The following is a 24626-nucleotide window of genomic DNA, read 5'->3' on the forward strand; positions in this document are numbered from 1 at the left end:
TCTCCAAGTAATCAGCACCGCTGTCGTCTAATCAATACCGCTTTTCAATCTTGCCTCTGTTTCTTTTCTCTTCTCTATTTTCTTCTACTTTCTGTCTCTGTCTCTCTCTCCAGAAGACCCTTTGGGTCTTGATTATAGGGAGATAACAATAGCTATTTTTCTTTTAAGGTTTTTGCAAGGCAATAGAGTTAAGTGACTTTCCCAAGGCCACCCAGCTAGGTCATTATTAAGACCAGGTACTCCTGACTCCACGTATCCACTTCGAAGCTCCTAACAATAGCTATTACCTACCTATTGATCTTTAAGAGATTATCACTAATTTGGGGAAGGTCAAGTATAGAAAAGGGTGATTTAAGGAAGAACCTATAATCCAACCTCTCTTTTTCATTCAATTCAGTTCATCAGCTTTTAAGAACTCAGTGGGGGGTAGCTAGGTGGATAAAGCACCGGCCCTGGAGTCAGGAGTACCTGAGTTCAAATCCAGTCTCAGACACTTAATAATGACCTAGCTGGGTGACCTTGGGCAAGCCACTTAACCCCATTGCCTTGCAAAAAAACAAAACTCAGTGGGACAGGTCCCAGGACAGGGCTGGGGAATGGAGGACAAATGAAACAGTCCCTGGCCACAAAGAGCTATTTTTTTTTTTAGTAATTTGATACCCTTGAGACTTGCCCAAGTGTCCAACAGGGATATTTTTTTTTAATGTTGTTTTTGAGAGGCAATGGAGATGACTTGCCCAAAGTCACACAGCTAGTAAACAGCAAGTGAATGAGGCTGGATTTGAATTTAGGTCTTCCTAGAGCTCCCAAGACTTGTGCTCTATCCACTATGCCACCATCCAACAGGGATTGGAACCAGGATTCTAACAAAGGTTTTCTATCTCCAAATCTAATGACCTTTCTACTTGCTACTTCACAAATCCCCCAACAGTAAAGGGTCTCCTAGCTGTGTGAACCTGGGTAAGTCACTTAACTCTGCTCACACCCAGGGCTCTCTCCAGTCTTCCTGCTTCATATCTGGCCACTGGACCCAGATGGCTCTGGAGAAAGCTGAGGCTGGTGACTTGCACAGCATCTCATCACTCAAATCCAATCCACTGCTTGTCATGGCATGGCCTCCCTGATGTCAGGGTCTTCTTTGAAATAACTAAGGACAATCATTTTGGAGGGATAAAGAGCCAGGTTTGAAACCCATCTCCGTCCAACTGCCCTGATCTCCTAGGTTGGAGCCCTGGCTTTCCAATGTTTTCTTCTGTGATCCTAGGCAAGTCACCACTTGGAGTCTCCTCTATAACTGAGGGTTTTGGAACAGCTGACCAATTCTAAATCTCTCATCCTATAATCTCTCTTTTGCCTCGGTTTCCTCCCCAGTAAGAGAGGGTTGGGATAGATGACCTCTAAACTCTCCTCCATTGCTCCCCTGAGTCTCTTTCTTCCTCTGTCAGAAGAGAGGCTGATCTTTGGTTGTTTCTCCCAGGGGCAGGCCAGGACCCAACTCAGGAGATGGGGTTCAGGGGAATCTCTCTCCTGCCTCAGTTTCCTCCCCAGTTAGGAGAGGGTTGGCATAGATGATTCCCCCGGGGTCTCAGCTTCTCCCTCTGTCAAGGTGCTGATCTTTGGTTGTTTCTCCCAGGGGCAGGCCAGGACCCAACTCAGGAGATGGGGTTCAGGGGAATCTCTCTCCTGCCTCAGTTTCCTCCCCAGTAAGGAGAGGGTTGGCATAGATGATTCCCCCGGGGTCTCAGCTTCTCCCTCTGTCAAGGTGCTGATCTTTGGTTGTTTCTCCCAGGGGCAGGCCAGGACCCAGGCCGGGAAGTGGGGTGGGGGGGTGGGAGGAGGGGGTCAGGGGAAGTGGCCGGGTCAGCGGGGTGGCCTGGGGCCCAGGTCGAATTCCAAAGCCTCCCCGGGCCCCCTCCCCTCCCCCTCCCAGCAGGCCAGGCGAGGGGAGGCCGCGGGGGCTTCCATGGGCTTCCCAGGCAGTGTCCTTAATAGGCTCCGGTCGCCATGGGAACCGGGGGGCGGCGGGGGAGGGGCGGGCGGGCGCGCGGCCGCCAAGTCCGGCGGGCCCGGGGCCACTAAGCAAGATTGGCAGGCGTCGCCCCGCGGCCCATTGTTCCCCCCGCGGGGCCCTTGGCATCCCGGCCCCCGCCCCCCGCCCCGGCCCCCCGGGCCCGGCTCGCATGCCAGCGCCGATTTAGGGCCGAACAAAAGAGGCCGCCGCTGCCGGCTTCTCCCGGGGCCCGGTCGCCATGGCAACCCCGGCCCCGGGGGCGGGCGGCCTCCGCTCCCAGCTGCTGGATCCGATTAGCGCCAGCCCCGCCGCTCCGCGCCCAGACACAAAGACACCCCGCGGCGGGCGGCCCCCCAGGGTCACCCACCTGAAGCCCGGCCCGGGGCTCCCGCCCACCTCGACCTACCTGCTCGCCCCGGGCCACACGGTGGGGGCGCGGGGCCGGGCACAAAGAAAGGACCCGACCACCGAGGGGGGGCTTAGCATAAGGCCCCGAGGGGCCCGGAGGCTGGCCGCGCCTCCCAGGAAAGGCCAAGGACATCAAAGGGCCGGGCCAGGGAGGGCCTAAACCGGGAGGGCGGCCCTGAGGAGGGGTCTGCCAACATTCAGCTGGCAGAGCCACCTATCTGACAGATCAGGACACTGAGGCCCAGAGAAGGACTCGTCCGGGTTGGCCATCCCTTCTGGAAAAGGCCATGAGCATCAGGGCCAGAAAGGACCTTGAGGATACAGAAGGCTGCAGAACAGAATGTCAGCCCTAAAGAGGGACCCTCCAACATTCAGCGTCTGACACCATAGCTAGCAGAGCCAGAAGGGGCTCCAAACACCTATCTGACAGATCAGGACACTGAGGCCCAGAGAAGGACTTTTCCGGGTTGGCAATCCCTTCCAGAAAAGGCCATGAACATCAAAAGACCTAGGGCCTAGATTGGCACAGCCAAAGAGAACTTGAGGCTACACGGGGACACTGAGGCCTAGAGAAGGGAACAGACTTTTCCAGGTTGGGGATCCCTTCTGGAAAAGGCCATGAACATCAGGGCCAGAAAGGACCTTGAGGATACAGAAGGTTGCAAAATAGAATGTCAGCCCTAAGAAGGGACCTTTGAACATTGAATGATGCAGTAGCTGGCAGAGCCAGAAGGACACTAAGAGATCCAGTCCAGTCACCTCATTTGACAGATCAGAACACTGAGGCCTAGAGAAGGGAACTGACTTTTTCAGGCTTCCCACTCCTAAACTTCTGCCCTAAGAGGAGTCCTTTCTGCTGCCCCTTAGCCAAGAAGTTTCCTTCAGGGGGATTTAGGAGGCTGACAAATGGCACCCCATTGAGGACCACTCTTGATTGTTCCTTCTTGCCCTTTTTAGGGACCCACCAAAAATTATTCAGGTATAAGCCCAAAATATCCAGTAGCTCTATTCAAATCTTGTGCATGCAGGTAAAGGAGACCTCATAGCCTTTCCTCCGACCCTTCCGTCTCCCTTTCCCAAGCCCATGGCCAAGAATCGGTAAAAGTTAGGGACTCCGTGTTTTAAGAGTTAGGACGTCCTTATGGGTCTGATCTCGAAGAAGTCTATGCTTCCTCCTGCTAGCCTAAAAACACACACATACACCACACACTCACTCATAAACACTTATTCAATTTTAAGGTGAGTTCAATTTAAATTCATCCGGAAAGAACTTCCCAGGCTCGTTTGAGAAAGTAACTGGAGATCCTGCAGGGGCTTGGAGAATTGGAATTTGGGGCCAGATTAGGAATCAAGGATGCTCTTCAGCTTTTTAGAAAGTCAGGTCAGGGGGTTCCCCACCCTTCCTGACTGAGTGGGTGGAAGAGAGCAAAGTAATGAGTATAGTTATCATCACTAGGAAATATGTGTGTGTGTGTGTGTGTGTGTGTGTGTGTGTGTGTGTGTGTGTGAGATGGGGGGTGGTAAAAGACACAACTAGCTGGACAACAACCTAGACAGGTGTCAACTCCTAAGAGGGAGAGGAAAGATCACATTGAACCAGCCACAAGGCAATAGCAAAAGAAAACATGGGAGAAGATAAACAAGAGAAAAAGCATCGAGGAAGGACCAGTAATGGGAACAGCTATTGTGTGATATTCTCTCCCCAGGGAGATGTCCAGAGTTGGAGGCACAAAGAAACTGGCCTAGATCCCAAAGGGGCCCCTGCCCCTGGGAGGGGTGTGTGTGAGACAGGGATAAATACCTGGACCCTGCCTGGCTGGGGACTTTTCCATTCCTATTTCTAACAGAAATAATATTAACACGGTGGGGTCTCACCAGTCAGCTTAACAAATATTTCTTGAGGGTCTATACTGCCTGGTATCTCTACCCTTTCTCAACCAGAGCGCTATTGCCCTGGATGGCTAATGAGGATCTACTTCCTTTAGCTTTGAACCCCCTCCTCTTCCCCCAGTGACAAACCCTTTCAAAGTCCCTCACCCCAAGCATTCAGACCCACCTTCCCAAACTGCTCAAAATACTGCTTCACGTCTTCCACTGTGGTGTTCACCGACAGCCCCCCTACAAAGATCTTCTTGGTCCGAGTCACCATCTGTTAGGGGGAGGGGACAGGGAAGTGGGCATCTGAGTCGTTCAGCCCAGAGCCAGCAGCAGGGGTTGGCCCCCCTGCAGGCACAGCAGCTGACATTCAATAGATGGTCCCAGGCCACAGCATGCACCCTTGCCTCCCCCCCCAAAAAAAAAATTCACTTCAAGGCAGCTGCATATCCCAGTAGGCCTCAACTCTTTTCTTCCTTTCCTGTACCCGCCTAACGAACCGTCTCAGATGCTTTGCTCTCCCTGGCTTCCCTCACGGCTCCCAATTACCAGACCGGTATCCTCTCTTATAGAAGCCCAGCCCTGGAGGTTGCATCCTGAAGCTGCGTCCCACGGGGGTCTCACCAAGGAGATGGTCTATACCTAGGCCTACCAGAAAATTCTGAAATGGGAATATCCCTGTACCCACCACTGCCACTTCGGGGAGGGGGGGCCAAGACCCCTCTCAACATCCCCTCTCCACCAGACCCTCCCACGTTTCTCTCAGCCACCAACCTCTGGCAGCCCCTTGGCCCCAGGCCTGCTTCGGGAAGAACACATGGTCTTAATTACTCCAGAAGCCCATGGCTAATCCAAGACGGTTGCCAGCCAGTCCGAACTCTAAAGCACCTTCTGTCACTGAACTACTTAATGGAATTAACCCAATTCTGACCATGTGCTTGCTTCCTGGTGTGGCTAACCCGAGATACCTGCTCACTAACTGTTTTGAGTTTCTGGGCCTGCTCCCCTCCCAGACCAGTTCCTGGCCTGCTTCCAAAATTGCCCCCTTCTTTTTTCAGAGTGGAGCCTTCTCCCTGGCTCTCAAGGTATACTGGCTCCTAATGCAAACCCCCAAAATTAAAAAAGGGAGAAACTGGTGTTTCCAGAGAGGGTGTGACTTGCTCCAAGGTCACACAGAGAATTGCTAGTGTAGATACATATATGTAAATATATAAAATCACATATGTGTATATATATACATATATATATACACTCCTATATATAATTGGAATAAATATATATTTAAACATAAATATAAATAACTGGACTCAAAGTCAAGAATTTAGCTCAATTACTATCATGAGACCTCTAGTCTCAACCCACAAGTATTGCAAAGACTATAGAAGTCCTTAGAGGCCCTAGGAAAGGGAGGGATGATATAGGAGGGCATGGATGAATGGGGGCATGTGCTATTTCTTAATTCAAAAAAAGTTTTAAAAATAATTTCTTCCCAAAATATTAACCATCAATCCAATCAATTAATAGCAATTCCAAATTATTTACATTTTCATGAATGGGGGAAAATTATCAACCCATAAGGGTGTTCTTGCTCATATTCTATTTTTCATCTTTTATAGGTAGAGATTTTGAGGTTCTGTGCTTGTCAAGTCCAGAATTCCACATTTTCCCATTACCATCCTTATTCAAGACAGAAGGTTCTAGCTTCACCAACTCAGAAATCAGATTTTTACCCCCAACCCATCTCCTAATTCAGAACAATTCACCAGAGGCCCAGTGGAATGAGGACACCTGGGAACCGGGCCAAATTCACCTGAGTTGAAAGACAACAGGTGACAAGGTGTCTGGGACCCAGAAAGGGGTGGGATTCATTACTAGACTTCAGGCTACTCCTCTGCTTCATTCTTCTTTCTCCTAAGTCCTAACCAGAAAGATCAGTGGCATATACCTATACCCTATAGTCCAGAAAGCTCAGACTTGGGGTTCAATTGAGTCATACCTTTATCTACTAGTAATATTAAACACAAAACTCTCCAACCCCCAAAGTTACCTCATATCTGTCCTCCTTCTTACAATATAAATTTTTGAAGGCAGGGAAGGTTTGATATTTTTCTTTGGATCCCTAGCACCTTTCTTATTTATTCATTGATCCTAGACCTCAGTTTCCCACAAAGTATGGGCTTCTTCCATCAATCAAGCAAAGAATCTAGGAGGCATGGTGCCAGGCTTCAGAGACACAATACCAAAAGTGAGTCCCTCTTCTAATCCCCAAGCTTATTAGAACTCCATGGCACAATTTTCACCTGTGGCTTTCCCCCTATGTCAGAGAAAGAACAAGAATCCTTCCCCATCATGTTGGTCCATTCTGCCACATGGTCCATCCTAAGCTCAAAGGGTCGTCGGTAAGAATTGAGAGGAAGTCATAAGAAATATTCACTCCTAAGCTAAAGGACCATGACCCCCTATATCAAGACAAGAAGAAAGCTTCTTATGTATGGGGGAGAGGGGAGAAGGGAGGTATTGTTGAGCTCTAGTAACTGTACATTGGATCTGGGGGGATGTGTTCAAAGTCATGGGCCCACCCAACTTACCTTGGGTTGTGCTCGACGAGGGAATGCAACCTTGGGATCGATCTGAAACAGAATGAGAATATGAACCATGCTTGAACGTGAGGTCTCCAAGTAAACATACTATAGATATATGCGGCCATATGTCCGGAATCCCACAGGCAATTATTTCATGCATCACACTGCCCTAGATGCTAGTGACACAATGACATTGGTGGGGGGGGGGGAGGGAATACAAGCTATAGAATTTAAGCTTCTTGAGGGCAGGGACTATTTCCATTTGGGATTTTTGTTATCTCCAGTAACAAGTATGTAATGCTTTGGACATAATGGGTATTGGAAAAATATTGTCAATGAATGAATTATAAACCCTCTGGGAGGTAGCTGGTGATTCAGAGGGTATAGAGCTGCATCTGGAGCCAAAAAGACCGAAGTTACACTTAACAAATGTTTGCCTCAGTTTCCCTAACTGTAAGCTAGGGATAATTAATAACTCCGACTTCCAAGGTTATTGTGAGGAAAAATGAGATAATATTTGTAGTGTTTAGACAGTAACCAAGTAGGCTCTATGTAAATAATTCCCTTCCCCTAGCATGTCCCTCAGCCCCCTGGCTCTTTTGCTTTGAAGTATAATTCTACATTACACAGTCAATGCCTCTCCCCAGGCTTTCCCAATTCTACCTACAAACTTTCTGAGGACATGTCCACTTATTGCCCTGAGAAACCAACTACTATCCAAAATCTACTGCCTCAAATTTGATTTGGATGCCCCAAAAGAAAGCTTATTGGAGATTTCTAGGCATAGGCCTGGGAGCTGCCAGAGAATCTAGATTTCCTCCAAGTGGAGCTTAGCTCTCAATCCCACAGCCTTCAGTCCTGTTGAGCTATGGACGACTTTAACAGAATCAGTCACCTCTCAGATTTGTGCCTGGATAGGTGCAGTCAATTCTGGGGTTATATCCTAATTCAGCATAACCAGGACAAGAGAACACTCAAGGGAGGCCTAGCCCAGGCAGTATGGGGAAAGGAAGGGATTCACTTTATACACTTCTCTTTGGAATTCGTTTCTGAACACTATCTCCAGCCCTGGCACCACCTTTCAAAGCTGCTGATGGACATTGAAGGCCAATGAGTACGATACAGAATGAGGCAGCAGAGATAATGTAGCAAGGGGGCCCTCAGCAAAGGACTCTGCCTCTATTCCCTAACACAAAGAAGGAGGAGGGGTAGGTAGACAGCCCTTCGTCACTTTAAAATTCATAACTCATCTCCTCACATTATCCAGCCACAGGAAAGACTTCTTGCTCACACAGTCTAGACTTAGAAAACTCATTCCTCCCCAGCTAGAAACTTTCAGGCCCTGCAGAGAAGCCTGCCCAGAGATCACAGACTCTAGGGGCAGAACAGACTTTAGAGATCATCTGGTCCAACTTCCTCATTTTACAGATGAGGAAACTGAGGTCCACTGAGGGGGAAATGACCACTCAGAAAGGAACAGAGCTAGCATTTGAACCCAGATCCTCTGACTCCAGATCTGATTCTTTCCACCATCCTTCTCAACACAGGAGTCATCCATTCTCTTCCTACCTCCTACCCCCTGAAAGCAGATGCTTGGATGACCCATCTGGCAGCATTCCCACTAGCCCACTGGCCCAACTGGTCCCCAGGAAAAATGACAGCTGCCCACTTCCCCTCACTAGTATTGTGATTTCCAGCCTGGTTTTTCTCTGCCTCTCCTACTCCCTCCACCCCCACCCCAATCTCTCCCTCATCTATTCACTTGTCTGCCAGAACCAAAGGTTTACTGCCTAGATGTCCGGCTGGTACACCAACACACACACACACACACACACACAGACACACACAGACACACAGACACACACACACACACACACACACAGACAAAAACTACTTGGGAGAGTCACCCCTCTGGTACCATATACAAGCCCTTGAGCAGTCACAGATTCACAGACCTACTAAATACACACTCAGACACAACTCCACACCCCCTCTGACTCAGAACCCAGCAAACTAAATAAATTCAACAAGTAAATAAAAAGTGAAAGTCAGAACCCAAAATAAACTCCAGAGTAAACCTCTTCTCCCATCCCTTCCCCACAGCCTGAGGTCTCCAAACCAGGAGCAACTTGCCCTTCCTGTATCTCCCAGGGAGAGCCCTCTCATCCCCTTTCACCCCCTCTTGGCTCCCTAGGCCCGTGGCCACCCCCAAAACTCTGGCTTCCTGAATCATGTCGAAAGCTTCAGTGCATTTTGAGGACAGGGGACCGTAGGAGAGCAGGAGGCCCATGGAAGATAATAAGCAAAAACAATGACCCACTGTCTGTCCACTCCCAGCCCATGTCATTCAGACGCTGCCAAGAAGATGCCTTCGGAGCCCGCAAAGTTGTGGCCTGGCCCCATTTTCTCATTACTCTGAGAGGGAGCCACTGGGTAGAGATAACAGGAGTACTGGGGCTGGAGGGGACAGATGGTAATTTAACAAATTCTTCTGCACAACTAGTCATTGTTATAGGTAAACAGGAGCCAGTGGCTGACCCAAGCAGGGAGGCCCAGGGCTGGGGAAGTGGTGAGAGTGTGGGGGAGTAGGGGGAGAAAGCTCTAGAAGAGATCTCACTGTCCTGTCCTATCGACAGACAACTTCCACAACCTCCCTCAACACCCTTTCCCACCCCCCCATACTCTGCTACCGCCATAGGGGGCAACCCTAGGGCCAGGTTACCATCATCCACGTGCCCCTCAGCAGATCCAGGCCAGCAGGTCAACTAGACACTGGCAGAATGTTCCAGAAGTTTGACTTTTAAACAAAAAAGACCATGAGCCCCAGGTCCCAGGAGCCGGAGAGGCCTTCTCCCATGGGAGGTGATGGGCCTGGCTTTTGGTTCCACATAACCTATCACCTTGAGCCTAGGGTGGCTTTCCATAAACTCACCAAGAGTCTGAAGTCTCCAGACAAAGGGAGGAGGCCCGTTGGCCCAAAGTGGGGGGGAGAGGGGAATTCGAATTCAGCCTCATCACCCAGGGCCAAGAGGGGTTCAAGGAGGGAAACTGAGCAGAATGGGGCAGGTCTCATCTGAGCCAAATACTAGTTAGTAGGAGCCAGAGAGGTGCCACAGGGGAGGTCATTACCATCCTGACTCATCAGGGCTGGGCCCAGGGGGGAGGGTCCATCGAGTCTGACCCTAACCCCACCCGAGCTGCCTCCCCCCAACTCCACCCTCAGTTCCTTTCTGGTTCTCTGGAAAGTCAGTTCTGTTAGGGAGAGTGGGGGGGGGCAGTGAGAAACTGACCCTGATTGGATCTCGGAGTCTCTGGTCACTTAGAGGCCCAGAAAGGCCCTGGGCAGGGGGCAGGTGGGGACACCAAAGTCCCTCCCAACCCAAGGGCACCCAAGAGTTGAGAACAGCAGGGCGACCTCCCCGGGCCCCTTTGCCCCCCCCCCCATCCCCAGCACCCCTACTCACCGTTTTGGAGTCCAGCTCGTGTCTGGACTGGGCCAGCACTTTATCCACCCCGGCTTGATCCACGAAGGTGACGAAGCCAAAGCCCCTGGTCCGAGCGGGGCGGAGATGGAGGAGAAAGGGAAGAAAGAGCGCTGGTTAGGGCAGCGGCCGGGCCGGGGGGCCGGGGTGCTGGGGCGCCTGGGGGGGGCTCACCTGGATCTCTTGGTCAGCGGGTCCCTCATCACCAGGCACTCCTTGACTTCCCCGAACTGGCCGAAGTACTCGCGCAGGCCCTCTGCAACCACACACCCGGCTTCGGACCAGCCCGGGGCCCCGGGACCCCCAACCCGCCCCCCCCCCCCGCCCCGGCCCTCTCCCCTACCCGGGCCCGGGGCCCCGGCGTGGCTCCGGAGATCCGGCGGCGGCGGGAGCCGGGGCCGCGGGGCCCTGGGGCTCCGGGCTCCCGCGGGGTTCCGACCCGGCCCCCGCCGCCGCCGCCGGGTTACAAAAGTTTGAGCCGCAGGTGCGAGGGCCGGCGCCCGGGCGGAGTCTGCGCGGCCCGCCCCGCGCGCTGGAGCCTGAGCCCCCCCCACCCCACCCCCGGCCGCTCCGGGGCCCAGCTGCCCGGCGCGGGGTTCCCCGCCCCCCCCGCCCCCCCAGCCCGGCCCCGGCGGACGCCCCCGCGGGCTCCCTCGGGGTCTCGGCGCGCTGAAGCGGGGGGCGGGCTCGGGGGGGGGGTCCCGGTCCCCCGGGGTGGGGGTCCCCGTGGCGCCCGAGGGGGGAGGTCCCGGGGCGCGCGGGAGCGGGGGGCGGCCGTCCGCCCCGTCCAGGCGGGGGTCCCTCCCGCGCCCCCCCCGCGGCCGCGCCCCCCCCGCGCCCCGCTCACCCTGCGTGGTCTGCCAGCTGAGTCCCCCGATGAACATCTTGCTGCGGGAGGAGGGGGAGAGACACAAAGAGCCCGAGTGAGCGGGGGCCGGGCGCGGGGCCGGGGGCGCGGGGCGCGGGGCGCGGGGAGGCCCGGCCGGCCCCGGCCTCGGCCATGTTGGCGGTGGCGGGGGAGGCCGGGGGCGCGGGCCGGGCCGTACCAGGGGTCGTGCGGCGAGTCCGGGGCGGCGAGGCCGGGCTGGGGCGCGTCTGGCTCCATGGGGACCCGCGGCGGCGGCGGGGCGAGGGCGGCGGCGGCGGCGGGGGCGCTCGGCGCGGGCCGGAGGAGCGGAGCGGCGGCGGCGGCGGCGGCGGAGGGGGCCGGACGGACAGGCCATGCTGCCCCCTCCCCCGACCCCGCTCGGGCGGGCGGGCGGGGACGGGAGGGGAGGGCCCGGCCGGGGCCAACCTGCCGGCTCCTCCCCCCGGCGCCCCGCGCGCATAAAGCAGCCCCGCGCCGGCCTCCCTCCCGGCTGCCAGCCGCGGCCCGGGGGGCGGGGGGCGGCCCCCCTCGCCTGGCCGGTGTGTGTGTGTGGGGAGAGACTTTGCTGCCCCCCCCCGCCTCTTTGCCAGGTGGCCGAGGTCCCCCCCCCCGGTGCCGTGAGTGGCCCCCGGGAGGAGCACCCACAAACGCACCCCCCGATGCTGGGTAAGAGGCTAGAAACACCCCCAGCCACACGGATACACTCCGTCCGGGTCCCCCCCCCAAAAGAGGAGAGTGACAATACCAAGGGAGTCCTGGATTATTGGAACCCCCCTCCCCGAAAGCCAGCCCTCCAGGAGTTCCCTCCTGTTTGGAGACCCGCACCCATTCCCGGAGTCAGGACACTCCTTCCTCCCCCTCAGCCGCTGCCCCTGCCCCATTTCTGAGGCTGGGGCCGGCAGGGAAAGGGTTAAAACCCAGGCCACTTAGGTAGGTGGGGAGGGTCCAGGTTCCTAGCCCCGGAGCTGCCACCACCTGGTGAGGAGGAGGATGCCCGGCCCAGAAGTCCTTCCTGCCAAACTCCCTTTGGGCTGGCATTGTCCTCCAACCTCGCCAGGAACCCAGAGTGAACTGGGGCTCATTGTAACTCGAGTTAGGAAGCCAGAAACCGTCTGTGCAGAGAAGCAGGAGCCTGGACCTGGTTCTCCACCCAGCCACTACCTTGGACAAGTCCATGTCCCAGGAGCCTCTGGGGCCTGAGCTATGAAATCGAGGGTCCTCGGGTCCGGGCACTCCAAGTGAAGGGAATGGACAGGTTGAAAGGCACAGAGGTCTGGCTTTGGCCAGAGGCTCAAGGGACGAAAGTCCCTGCCCTCCGGAAGCTTCCATTCTTCTGGCTCCACTGTTCTGACCCACCTCAGTGGAACAAGAAGGTGACCCATTTCCTGCCCAAGTTGCCTTTTTTTTTTTCCCTCTTCCCCTCCTAGCCTTCTCATTATCAACCATCCTGAAAAACATACTCACCAGCTGGGACTCAGTCATAATCCCTTGATGCTAGGTTGCTTTGTTAACCCTTTTCTTGCTGTCAAGCTGAAATGCCCCGCCCCTCCTTTCCCTCCTTTCCCTCCTCTTAGGATTCCTAGCTTCAGATGGGAGACCACTCCACCCCAACTCCTTTGCAACCCCCTTATGGAATTACAGGTCAGTTTTCCCCAGGAGAAGATAAACTCCTCGAAGACAGAAATGGCATTTCTTTGTATATTCCAGTGTCTGATGGGATCAGATGCCTGATTTTCTTTGGATCTGAGCACCTAACATAATGTCTGACACACAGATGTTGCTTAACAAATGATTCCTGGATGGTTTTGAACCTGGGAATCTCTGGCCTCAGCTCATTCTATTCCCCTTGGCACACTCAATATTCCAGCCAAATTGGATGGCTGCCAACGGTTACCATTCTCCCCAGTAGCCAAGCCTTTGCCCTGACCACAACTTCCTCCCACCCAGGTTTAAAGGTTTCAAAGCCATTTACAAGAACTATCTCATTGAAGGCTCACAATGAGCCTATGAGGTAGGTACACATGCAGACATGATTATGGCCAAACTTTTAGATTAGATTAGGTGATTTTTCTCCAGAGTCACTCAGTGAATACCACAGGCAGAATTTGAATTCAAGTCTTCCAGATTCCAAGCTAAGTATCCTGATAGACTCCTAAGAGACCCCAACTTGCCAGTGTTACCCTCAATGCCCCTCTCTCTTGAGCTTTCTCCTCGGAACACACAAGTTTATTTCATCTTCTGCCTTCCATCCCAAACCAGGACAGCTAGATGAATGGAGCCCACTGACTTGGAGTCAGGAGGATGGGAGTTCAAATTCAGCCTCAGATATTTGACTCTTACTAACTGTGTGACCTTGGAACTCTGTCTCATATCCAGGGCCATCTCCAGTGGTCCTGATCCCTATCTGACTGCTGGACCAAGATGGCTCTGGAGGAGAAAATGAGGCTGGTGACTTAGCACAGCTCTCCCCACCCCCAGTCCAATTCACATGCTTGTCATGGCATCACCTCCCTGACCTCATGGTCTTCTTCAAAAGTGAAGGATGGGGTGGCTAGGTGGCACAGTGGATGGAGCACCGGTCTTGAAGTCAGGAGTACCTGGGTTCAAATCTGACCTCAGACACTTAATAATTACCTAGCCTTGGGCAAGCCACTTAACCCCATTGCCTTGAAAAATCTAAAAAAAAAAAAAAGTGAAGGACAAACATTACCTGTAGACTCTCCCTCCTCTGGCTTCCTTTAGGACTTCATAAAGCCTTGCCTGTTCCCCACCCCCTCCCTCCAACTGCTAAGAAGAAGGAATGCTATCTCCTAAAGCCACCTTGTGTAATTCTGTAATATAACCTGCTTATTCTCATAGGTGCACATGCTGTTTCCCCCATTAGAATGTAAACTTCTTGAAGGCAAGAACTATTTAATTTTTGTCTCTTATCCCCCCCCAACACTAAATATATACGTCATTGTTCAGTCATGTCCCTGTGGACCATAATACGCCAATACTACATGTAGGATTTTCTTGGCAAAGATACTGGAGTAATTTTCCATTTCTTTCTCCAGTGAATTAAGGCAAACAGAGGTCATACAGCGAGTAAACATCTGAGGTCAAATTTGAACTCAGATCTTCCTGACTTCAGACTTTTTGCTTTATTCACTGAACAATCTAGCTGTCTCCAGTATCGTAAATACTTCCTAGGTATTGGCTGATTGATTGGTCAAGGGAGGGGAAGTGACTTGCCTAAGGTCATACACCTAGTAAACCAAAATTCTCTGTAAGTCTTCTGCTTCTGTCTGGTGGTCTGGGCCCTGAACCACTGACTCCTACTACTCCACCAGATTTCTCTTTTGTTCTTGCAGATATAGATGACTAGAATGTTTACTTACGGCCACATCCCCCCCAGCCCAAGAAAAGGTAACACCCTCTAAGGGGACGGCCATTGTTTTGTTGGTCAAGCTTTGTATCCTCCTTGCCCAGCATATGGCAGGCACTTAAAATGCTTTTGGGGATTGAATTGGCCTTGCATACCTCCTTGGAGTGCTCAGCAGGGTTAGCCTGTCACCCTGGGCGATTGAAAAAGAACTTGCCCTTTCTGGCTCTTTCATCCCTGACTCACCCACACCCACCCCTTCTCCTTCCCAGCTTACCTTGGGCTGCAGCATGGGATTTAGAAATAGTCAGGAAGAGATGGGGAGGGTAGAAAATGATTATCTCACCAAACTTGAGCAAACAAGGACAGGACTTTGGTGGGTTCTAACCTGGTGTAGAGACAGGTGACGGGCAAAGGACATCAGTACACTGACTAAATAACCAGGTATTCCCCCTAAGCTCGAGATCTTCTGCTGTCTGAGACTGGGCATTTCCCTATGCCCACCTGTAAAATGGATTGATGATATCTCCCCCACTAAGGGTCAGAGAGCAAAGTTCTTTAAGAATAACTGAAGGAAAAACATAGGGACAAGTCACAGCTATAACAGTCATACCTGGTTTCTCTTTTCCCAGATCTCTGTGTCTTCCCCTGTAAAATGGGCTCATCTAGTCCACCCCTTTCATTTCACAGATAAGGAAAGTGAGACTAGGAGAGCTCCCAACTCTATCATGAACTGTATGACTTCAGACAAATCACTTAATCTCCCTGAGTCTTAGATTCCTCATCTGTGAAATAAGGTCGAACTAAATAGCCTCCAAAGTTCTTTCCAATTCTAGATTTAGGATTCTATAAAGTGATTTGTCACACAAGTAGTAAGGAATAGAATTGGGATTCAAAGTTCTGGTTTTTCAGAGCTCTTTCCACTACACCATCTGAAAAAGCTCACTATGATGCTGGGCAAGTCATTTTCTTTTACTGGGTTTCATTTTCCTTCACAGTAAAATGAAGAGGTGGAATTAGATCCTAGAACCCCAGAATCACAATCTCAGAATTTTACAGAATCCTAGGATTCTGTGAGAAGTGCTAAGTCTGTCCTTTCTACCCCGTGACAAGAAATTGTGGGGGGGGAGGGTAAGGAGAGAATCTATATAAGTAGTTCATTCTATCATTAAGCATCTTTGACCCTTAGGAAAAGCTCCCTGACATCACAAGTCTAAAAGTGGTCTCTCCATTATTCTACTCATTGCTTTTAGTTCTGCCTTCTGGGGAACTGGCCTTTTTTTAAAGAAACATATCTCAATGTCCCCACTTTATTCTCTCTCTCTCTCTCTCTCTCTCTCTCTCTCTCTCTTTCTTTCTTTCTTTCTTTTTCTTTTCTTTCTTTCTCTTCATTTTGCTACTCTCTTACTGAAAAGAAAAGGAAAAGTCCTTGTAAAAAATATGCACAGTCAAGAAAACCCCCATCTGAAAGACGGAGGTGAGGAGAGTGAGCACTAAAGAAGAAAGCTGGTCCTTTCTCTGAATCTTCTCTTTTTTAGAGTAAACATGCCCAGTTTCTTCAATTGGTTTTGATATGTCTTATTAGGCATCCTGGGTCCACCACCTTTCTCTCAAGAAGTGAATAGTGTATTTTATCATCATCTTATATACTTGTAGTTGGCCATTGCATTAGAGTTCTTGATTATTTCAATAATCATTATATACATATACAATAATATTATATACATTGTTTTCCTGGTTCTGTTCATTCATTTTACTCTGCATCAGTTTATTATATAATGTTTCTCTGAAGCAATATACTTCCTTGTTTCTTTTGTTTATTGTAAGGCAATGGGGTTAAGTGACTTGCCCAAGGTCACACAGCTAGGTCATTATTAAGTATCTGAGGCAGAATTTGAACTCAGGTCCTCCTGACTGCAGGACCAGTGCTCTATCCATAGCTACCCCATAGTTCCTCACTTCTTAACATCATAATATTCCATTATAATCATAAACACAAATTCGTTTAGCCATTCCTCAATGGATGGGCACCCCTTTAGTTTCCTGTTCTTTATTACTATACAAAAGGAGCTGCTATAAATTATTGTGTGGGCTCCTGGCTGGTATAGGGATAGCTTAGTGACTTTGGGGGCATCCTTCCAATTGCAATGAATGGACCAGTTCACAGAGTATGTTATATTCTACTGGAATGAGAAAACATTCACAGAGATAGATACAAAAATATATACAAAGTAATTGAGACCAAGTTGGGGAGGGAGTGTGTTAACACCAGCAGAGATCATGAAAGGTCTCCTGTAGCAGTTGGCTCTTGAGCTGAACCTTGACTAGAAGTATGGGTTCTGAAAGATGGAGGTGAGGACAGGGAGAGCACTAAAGGAGAAAGCTGGTCCTTCCTGAGAATCTTCTCTTCTTTAGAGTAAACATGCCCAGTTCCTTCAACCGGCTTTGATATGGCATGGACTCAAGGTCCTTCACCATCCCGATTGCCTTCCTCTGGACACTTTCCAGCTTCTCAGTGCCCTTCTTAAACTCTGCTGCCAGAAGTGAACACAATAATCCAGCTTTGATGAGAGCCAGAAAACCTATTAGAGTGTAAGTTCCTTTAGTCGGTATCATTTTACTCGTTCCCTTTGTATCCCCCAGCTCCAGTACAGTGCCTAGCATTAGGAGGCATCTAAGAAATATTTAGCAAGAGAAGTGAGTGAATTAATTTCTGAGGGGCCCTTCCAGACTTGAGAGTCTATGAATATTGATTCACGATAGCGAGATGTACCTACAGCATTCTAATTACTATTTTTTCTATTCAACTTTGGGACAATGAAGATTGATGTTGGTAAGTATGGGCTTGAGACTTGGCTTTTTGAAATGGAAAAGAAAGAAGAAAAGAAGAAAGGGCAAGGAAGGAGAGAGAGAGAAAAGGGAAGAAAGAAGGAAGGAAGAAAAAGATAGGAAAGGAGGAAGAAACAAGGGTGGGAAGGAGGAAGGAAATAAGGAAGAAAGAAGGAAAGGGCAAAGGAAAGAAAAAATAGGAAAGAGGGAGTGAGGGAGAAAAAAAGGAAAGAAGAAAAAGGAGGGAGGGAGGGAAGAAAGAAGATTGTGAATAGTAAAGTTCTGGTATTGCATTTTAATTCTTTGGAAACTGTTAATGACTGTCGCTTCATTGCAGCATGAAAGTGAACCTGAATTCCTGGGAACTGGAAGTTCTGGAAAGATCCTTGGATATGAGGGACTGAAGATCTGTGTTCCATGGACCAGTCTAACCAAATTAGCTATGACCTTGACACAATTTTGGGTGCTGGAAAATGATTATTTTTGGCCGTAGCAGCTCTCAAAGACTCTCTAGCAAGCCAGCAAGGGGCCAGAATGCCTAAGTTAGATGAATTTCCTCTCCTTAGCAAGGCTGTGTGGTATATTGGATAGAGGGGCTGAACTCAAAAGTCAAAGACACTTGGGTTTGAATCCCCTGTCTGGACCAACATTAACGAATAGGACCATGATTAAATGGCTTCATTTTTCTACTCCGTTTCCCATCTGGAAAATGGAGATAATAATACACATCATCCCGTAGTTCACAGGATTGTTGTAAGGTTCAAACAAAATCATGTACACACATTGGTATTATCTGTATCCATTATGTGAGTATGTATCAGTATATACAGATTTCTGTGTTTATCTTGTCTCTCTCTACCCAGTATACACACCTGGAAATGTAGGCTCTTTGAGGACAGGAAAACAATGCTTAACTCATTGCCTGGAAAATAGTAAAGACTTCAGAAATGTTTGTTGATTGATTATCCTTGAAGAAAACAGAAATGCTAACTATTAACCAGATTATTGATTTAGCCAACTCTTGCTGAGTTACAGAGAATGTACGGTAAGAGAGTTTGATTTATTGCAAACATTATCTCTTCTCAACAGTTACAGTCTACCCATCCTCCTCCCTTTCTTTTAAAGTTCTAATTTATTATTTTTTTTTACTGTCTCCTCAGTATAGGGATTCCTTCCCCAAAGCAGCTCCTAGCCTCAGGTCTCATTTAATTATTGCTTCTGACATCTGCCCTGGCTCAGGCACTATGGAATTAAATAGACTGACATAGGCACAGAATTTAGCAGGCCACCCTCCTCCCCCCAACCTGCTGACTCTCCAACTTTCTCAATCTGCACGTCTAATGATAGCCACGTTGGCTTTATAAGGCAGCTCAAAAGTCAATATTTTGGGGGGAGTGTATATTGGGAATATCTGAAGTTTCCTCTATGTGTAATTAAGCATTTTCCTAGATTTGGTCAATTAACAAACCCACAAATGTCTGGCTAAAGACAAGAGGAGCTAAAAATGTGTCTCCTTTTCTCTTTCTTTTCTCTTTCTTTTTTTTTCAGTGTTTATTTCTGGAAACTGAAAATGCAGACCTGGAGAATGTAAACCACAGGTCTGTAGGCAGCCCAGGGGTAATGCCAGTCAGTTGGTGGTGGCTTCCGGTTACACTTGTGCATGTCCCGGAGAAAAGGTGTTTTTACCAGCAGTGGATGCTGTGGACTTCCTGCTGGCCCCTGGGGAGGTTGTGGAGGTGAAAGCCTAGAAGCCTCTGTCCTTTGGGTTCCTCCTCCCTCCCATGGTGGCTCTGGGTAACCTAGGGTCACAGTTTTAGGAATCTGAAAAGAAAATATCAACTATCAGAAGGAGGAAGGAAGAGGGAATTCCCCATTCCTGGGAGATGTGGGCTGGGAAGGCTGAGTTTTAGGTCAGCTCAGATCAGTTTCTGGTTGTTTTTTGGATTTTTGCAAGGCAATGGGGTTAAGTGACTTGCCCAAGGTCACACAGATAAGGTATAAAGTGTCTGAGATCAGATTTGAACTCAGGTCCTCTGGACTCCAGGACCTGGTCCTCTATCCACTGAGATAACTAATTGCCTCTCTCAGATCAATTTCAAAGTAATTTTCTGCCTTTTCTGCCTTTCAGCAGTTGGTACCATAGGAGAGTCTTCTATTAAAGTCTGGGAAGGTCAATTTAGGATGTGCAAGGTCAAGGTTGCTGGATCCATCCCTGTGTAGGTCCTCATTGAACTCTGTCTCATTCAGCCATTACAGACAGTTCCCCTATCCTTCAGTTTACCCAATGCATACCATTGGTTGCAAAAATGAATGGGGAAACTGATATCATAGTGTCTGATCTTGCTATCTCTTATACTTTATGTTTCTTCTTTTAGGATATGATTTCTCTCTCATCACATTCAATTTGGATCAATGTATACCATGGAAACAATGTAAAGACCAGCAAATTGCCTTCTGTGGGGGGGGGGGGAAGGAAGCAAGATCAGGGGAAAAATTGTAAAACTCAAAATAAATAAAATCTTTATAAAAAATGAATGAGTGGGGAAGAGCAGAGATAGTTGACTGAGAAAAATAATAGAAAGGGATTGAAACAACCCAAATCTGGAAAAGTAACTTAGAGAGCAAAGACTGATATTAGAGAGTCATAGAACTATAGAATGATAGAGTGGGTACAACGTTTAGATTCATAGAATGTCAGAGCTGTAGAGATTTGGGGACAAAAGATGTCAGAGGAGAGTGTGAAGGAAACTTAGAACAGTGGATATCAGAACTGGGAGAAACCTTAAAAAAGAGGATGTCAGAGGTAAGAGGGACTTAGAGCATAGAATGTCAGAGCCAAGTATTAGAGTATTTTATTAGAGCCTATTAATGACTATATGAATATTAGAATTAGTAAGGACCATGGGCACCATCTATTCTAACCCCTTCATTTAACAGATATGGACACAGAGGAGTGGCTTCTATAAAATCACATAAATAGTAGGTGGTAGAGCCCACACTAGAACTCAAATCTCCTGACTCAAATTATATAAGGAAGGCTCTCCAACTTCTAAGGCACTGTGATCCAGGATGCTACTGGTAGATGAAGTCTGGGATCATATTTCTCCCAGACAGTTACATATGGCTCCTGTTGACCAAAAGTATGATTCTAGAGGGTTTTTTAAGTAAAATTTTATGGATACCTTTTGTTTGTATTTCACCTAAAGGTTCCTCTGTAGTTCTCCTCCTGTCTCCATCCCTTAGAATAAAGGCTTTAAATTTTAAAAAGAAAAAAATTTGCAAAATCAATTAATAAATTTAAAAAATCTTATATTACATGCAGTGGTGTAGATACATAGACTGTTTCCTGGCCCCAGCATTTTTTTTTGCAAGTCAATGAGTTTAAGTGACTTCCCCAAGGTCCTACAGCTAGGTAATTATTAAGTGTCTCAGGCCGAATTTGAACTCAGGTCCTCTTTACTCCAGGGCCAGTGCTCTATCTATCACCACCTAGCTGCCTTAGCCCCACATCTGTAAAGGAGTTGGGGTGGTGGTCTCTTCTCTTATCTAAACTCTGGGGTCAATCATTTATTTTATTTGGTTTTTTTTGTTTTTGTTTTTTTAGATTTTTCAAGGCAATGGGGTTAAGTGGCTTGCCCAAGGCCACACAGCTAGGTAATTATTAAGTGTCTGAGACCAGATTTGAAGCCAGGTACTCCTGACTCCAAGGCCGGTGCTCTATTCACTGCACCACCTAGCTGCCCCTCAATCATTTATTTTAAACAAATTTTATTGATTTTTTTGTATCAACTAAATTTCCCTTATATTTCTAATTTCTTTCTATTTCTTATAACAAATTTTTTTAAAAAGGAGAGAAACAAATTAAGCAAAATTGATCAATACATGTAAAAATATCTGTCATTATATGCAATTTTCACATTCATGCTTCCCCTTCCCCACTTCTGCAAAAGGATTAGAGGGGAGTATTATCTGATGTCTTTAATTTTGAACTGTGCTTGTTCAAAATGCTCATTTTCAACTATATTGTGGTTGTTCTTTTCATTTTATAGTCATTTTGTATATTTTTTTCTTGACTCTGCTTACTTTGCTTTGTATCAGTTCATGCAGGTTTTCCCATGCTTCTCTTTTTTATCACATTCATCATTTCTTATGGTTCAGTAACATTCCATTATATTCATTTATCCATTCTCTGATCAATGGACATCTACCAGGTCTGTATCCCAAAGAGATGATAAAAAAGAGAAAAAACTCACAAGTTCAAAAATATTTATAACAACTCTTTCTGTGGAGACAAAGAATTGGAAATTGAGGGGCTGGGGGTCAACTGGAAAATGGCTGAACAAGTTGTGGTATATGAATGTAAGAGAATACTATTATTCTAAAAGAAATGACAAGAAGATAAATTTCAGCAAAATCGAGAAAGACTTACATAAACTGATGCTGAATGAAGTGAGCAGAACCAGGAGAATATTGTACACAGTGATAGCAACATTGTTTGATGATAAACTATGATTGACTTAGCTCTTCTCAGCAATACAATGATCTAAGATGATTTATTCCAAGAGAGTCCTGATGGAAACTGCTGTCCACATCCACACACAGTAACTGTTTAAGCCTGAATTTGAACTCAGGTCTTCTTGATTCAAGGTCCAGAATGCCTTCCACTGAGCCACCTAGCTGCCTCCTATTCCTGCTCACTTAACTCCAGATCCTATCACTTCTCAGATCTTTTTTCTTTTTTTTCTGCTTCTTCTTTCACAACACAGCTAATATGGAAACATGTTTAACAGGATTATAAATGTAAAGCCTATATCAGATTGTTTGCCATCTCAGGAAGTGAGAAAGGTAGAAAAATTTGGGATCAAAATGTTATAAAAAGTGATGTTGAGGGGCGGCTAGGTGGCGCAGTGGATAGAGCACCGGCCCTGGAGTCAGGAGGACTTGAGTTCAAATTCAGTCTCAGACATTTAATAATGACCTAGCTGTGTGGCCTTGGGCAAGCCATTTAACCCCATTTGCCTTGCAAAAACCTCAAAAGAAAAAAAAAAGCAATGTTGAAAATTATCTTGATATATCATTGGAAAAAATAAAATACTATTTAAAAAAGTCTTTTTTTTAACAAACAAACAAAAAGGGTTGCTATAAATATTTTGATACATATAGTGCCTTTCTTTATGTTAATGATATCTTTAGGGTATTTGCCTCATAGTGGATTTCTGAGTCAAAGGGTAGGACCATTTTAGTCACTTTATTTGTATAATTTCATATTGCTTTCTGGAATGATTATACTAATTCATAGCTCCACCAACAATGCATTACCAGTGGATAAATAATCAAAGGATAGGAACTAAGAGTTCTCCAAAAAACTATTAAGAATCATATTCAAGAATGCTCCAAATTCCTAGCACTAAGAGAACTGTAAATCAAAACAAACTTGAGGTTTTACCTTTCATCCAAGAACTGGGACAAAAGATAAAATTGTTCAATGTTGGATGGGTTGTGGAAGACTAGGCACATCTTTTTATAGTGGCAAATATTTGGAAACTAGGGTCTGTTCAATTTAGGAATAGCTGAATACATTATGAAATCGGAATGCAATGGAATTCTGTAGGGTTATTTAGGAGATCTAAGGAGGTTTTGTTAAAAAAAATTACACAATGGCTGTCATATAGCAGTTGCTAGATAGATGCTTATTCCCTTTCCAGACTTCTATTATACAAGGTGTCCCAAGTCTTAATGCATTAAGACTTTTGAGACATGCTATATTATTCCCTCTCTACACCATATGGTCCAATGTTAAGGATTTTCTTTCTTGTTCTCCTTGTAAGTGGCCCCCTTTTCATAACTATGCTTTTATATTGACTGTCTCCCCAAACCTTGGATGCATTCTTTCCTCAACTATACTTTTTGGAATATCTGGATTCCTTCAAGAATCAGTCATTATCATTCCCATTTTATGGTTGAGAAAACTGAGGGTAAGTGACATGGCAGCAATTGTCTGAGGTCAAATTTGAACTCAGGTCTTCTTGACTCTAGGCCCAGAACGCTATCCACTCTGCCACCAAGCTGCCTGGATCAAAGTTGTGGAGAGCTTTAAAATCATTATAGAGTTTATATTTAATTCCAGAGGTGATAGGATCTGGAGTTAAGTGAGGAGGAGCTGGAGAAAGTTAGATAGCTCAGTAGATAGAGCTCTGGGTCAAGAATTAAGAGGACTTGAATTCAAATCCAACCTGGAGGAGAGATCTCACTGACTCTAAGTCTAACACTCCCTTTTAGCTGTGTGACCCTGGGCAAGTCTCTTCACTCTGTTTGCTTTAGTTTCCTCATGGTCAAATGAACTGAAGAAGGAAATGGCAAATCACTCTAGTATCTTTGCCAAGAAAACCCCATGGACAGTATCGTCCACAGTCATAAATAAGTTGATGTGACTGAATAACAAGAAGAAAGTGTGACAGTCATCCTTGTGATTCAGAAAGATCACTCTGGCAGCTTTTGGTGGGCCAGAAGGAGATGAAGGCAAGGGAAGCCAATTAGGAGACTTTCATAATAGTTTTGCTAAATTGTTTTTGGGGTTTTTTTTCAAATGCAAGGGAAAGCTGGAAGGAATGGTATTTTAGAAATAAGTATCTGAAGGCTAGCAATGTAGTACAGCAGAAAAAATAACAGCTCTCAAATCAGAAGGCTGGGGTTCAAATCCCAGCTCTGATGCTCAGTAATTGGTTGACATCGGCAAAAACCAATTTGCCTTTCTAGGTCACAACTTCATCATTTATAAAATGGGGATAAAGTTACTTTTTTTTTTTAGGGTTTTTTGCAAGGCAATGTGATTTAATGGCTTGCCCAAGGCCACACAGCTAGGTAATTATTAAATGTCTGAGGTCGGATTTGAACTCAGGTCCTCCTGACTCCAGGGCCGGTGCTCTATTCACTGTGCCACCTAGCCACACCGTTTCATCTTATTTTCATCCTTCCCCACAACCCTTTAACGTAGAAAATGTTATTATCTTCATTTTACAAAGGAAGAGATTGAGTCTGACAGTGGTTGAGTGATTAACCCAGGGTCACATAGTAAATAAGTTTTGGAGGAGAGATCTTACTGACTCTAAGTCTAACACTCCCTAACTTTATTGAAAAAAAATTTAACAAAGATAGGGACTACTAAAACAGACTATTTCATATGTTGTCAAATATGGGTCATGGGTTA

The 24626-nt window shown here is 47.5% G+C and overlaps 1 protein-coding gene and 1 long non-coding RNA gene across 8 annotated transcripts in view; one reads left to right on the forward strand and one right to left on the reverse strand.

The window, feature by feature from the left end:
- The window catches only part of MSI1 (musashi RNA binding protein 1), a 32502-nt gene extending 19335 nt beyond the window's left edge, over positions 1–13167 (reverse strand). For 2 of the 7 annotated variants that reach the window (XM_074206007.1, XM_074206005.1), the window contains exons 1-6: positions 11405–12670; positions 11206–11246; positions 10533–10614; positions 10341–10425; positions 6883–6924; positions 4476–4568 (exon numbers count right to left, since the gene is read on the reverse strand). In XM_074206007.1, the coding sequence (XP_074062108.1) occupies positions 4476–4568; positions 6883–6924; positions 10341–10425; positions 10533–10614; positions 11206–11246; positions 11405–11463 (402 nt within the window). In that variant the 5' untranslated portion in view covers positions 11464–12670. Of the gene's footprint in view, positions 1–4475; positions 4569–6882; positions 6925–10340; positions 10426–10532; positions 10615–10701; positions 10770–11205; positions 11247–11404; positions 12671–12690 lie in introns of those variants that run through there. The other 5 variants (XM_074206010.1, XM_074206008.1, XM_074206006.1 and 2 more) reach the window with 4 other exon arrangements.
- LOC141501737 (uncharacterized) lies at positions 11616–19860 on the forward strand. The gene is made up of 5 exons (XR_012472298.1): positions 11616–12867; positions 17006–17182; positions 17757–18464; positions 18968–19155; positions 19795–19860. It is a non-coding gene; the product is annotated as an uncharacterized LOC141501737 (long non-coding RNA).
- Positions 19861–24626: the final 4766 nt, after the last annotated feature.

The sequence above is a fragment of the Macrotis lagotis genome, chromosome X (genome assembly GCF_037893015.1).
Source record: "Macrotis lagotis isolate mMagLag1 chromosome X, bilby.v1.9.chrom.fasta, whole genome shotgun sequence".
Classification (NCBI taxonomy): domain Eukaryota; kingdom Metazoa; phylum Chordata; class Mammalia; order Peramelemorphia; family Peramelidae; genus Macrotis; species Macrotis lagotis.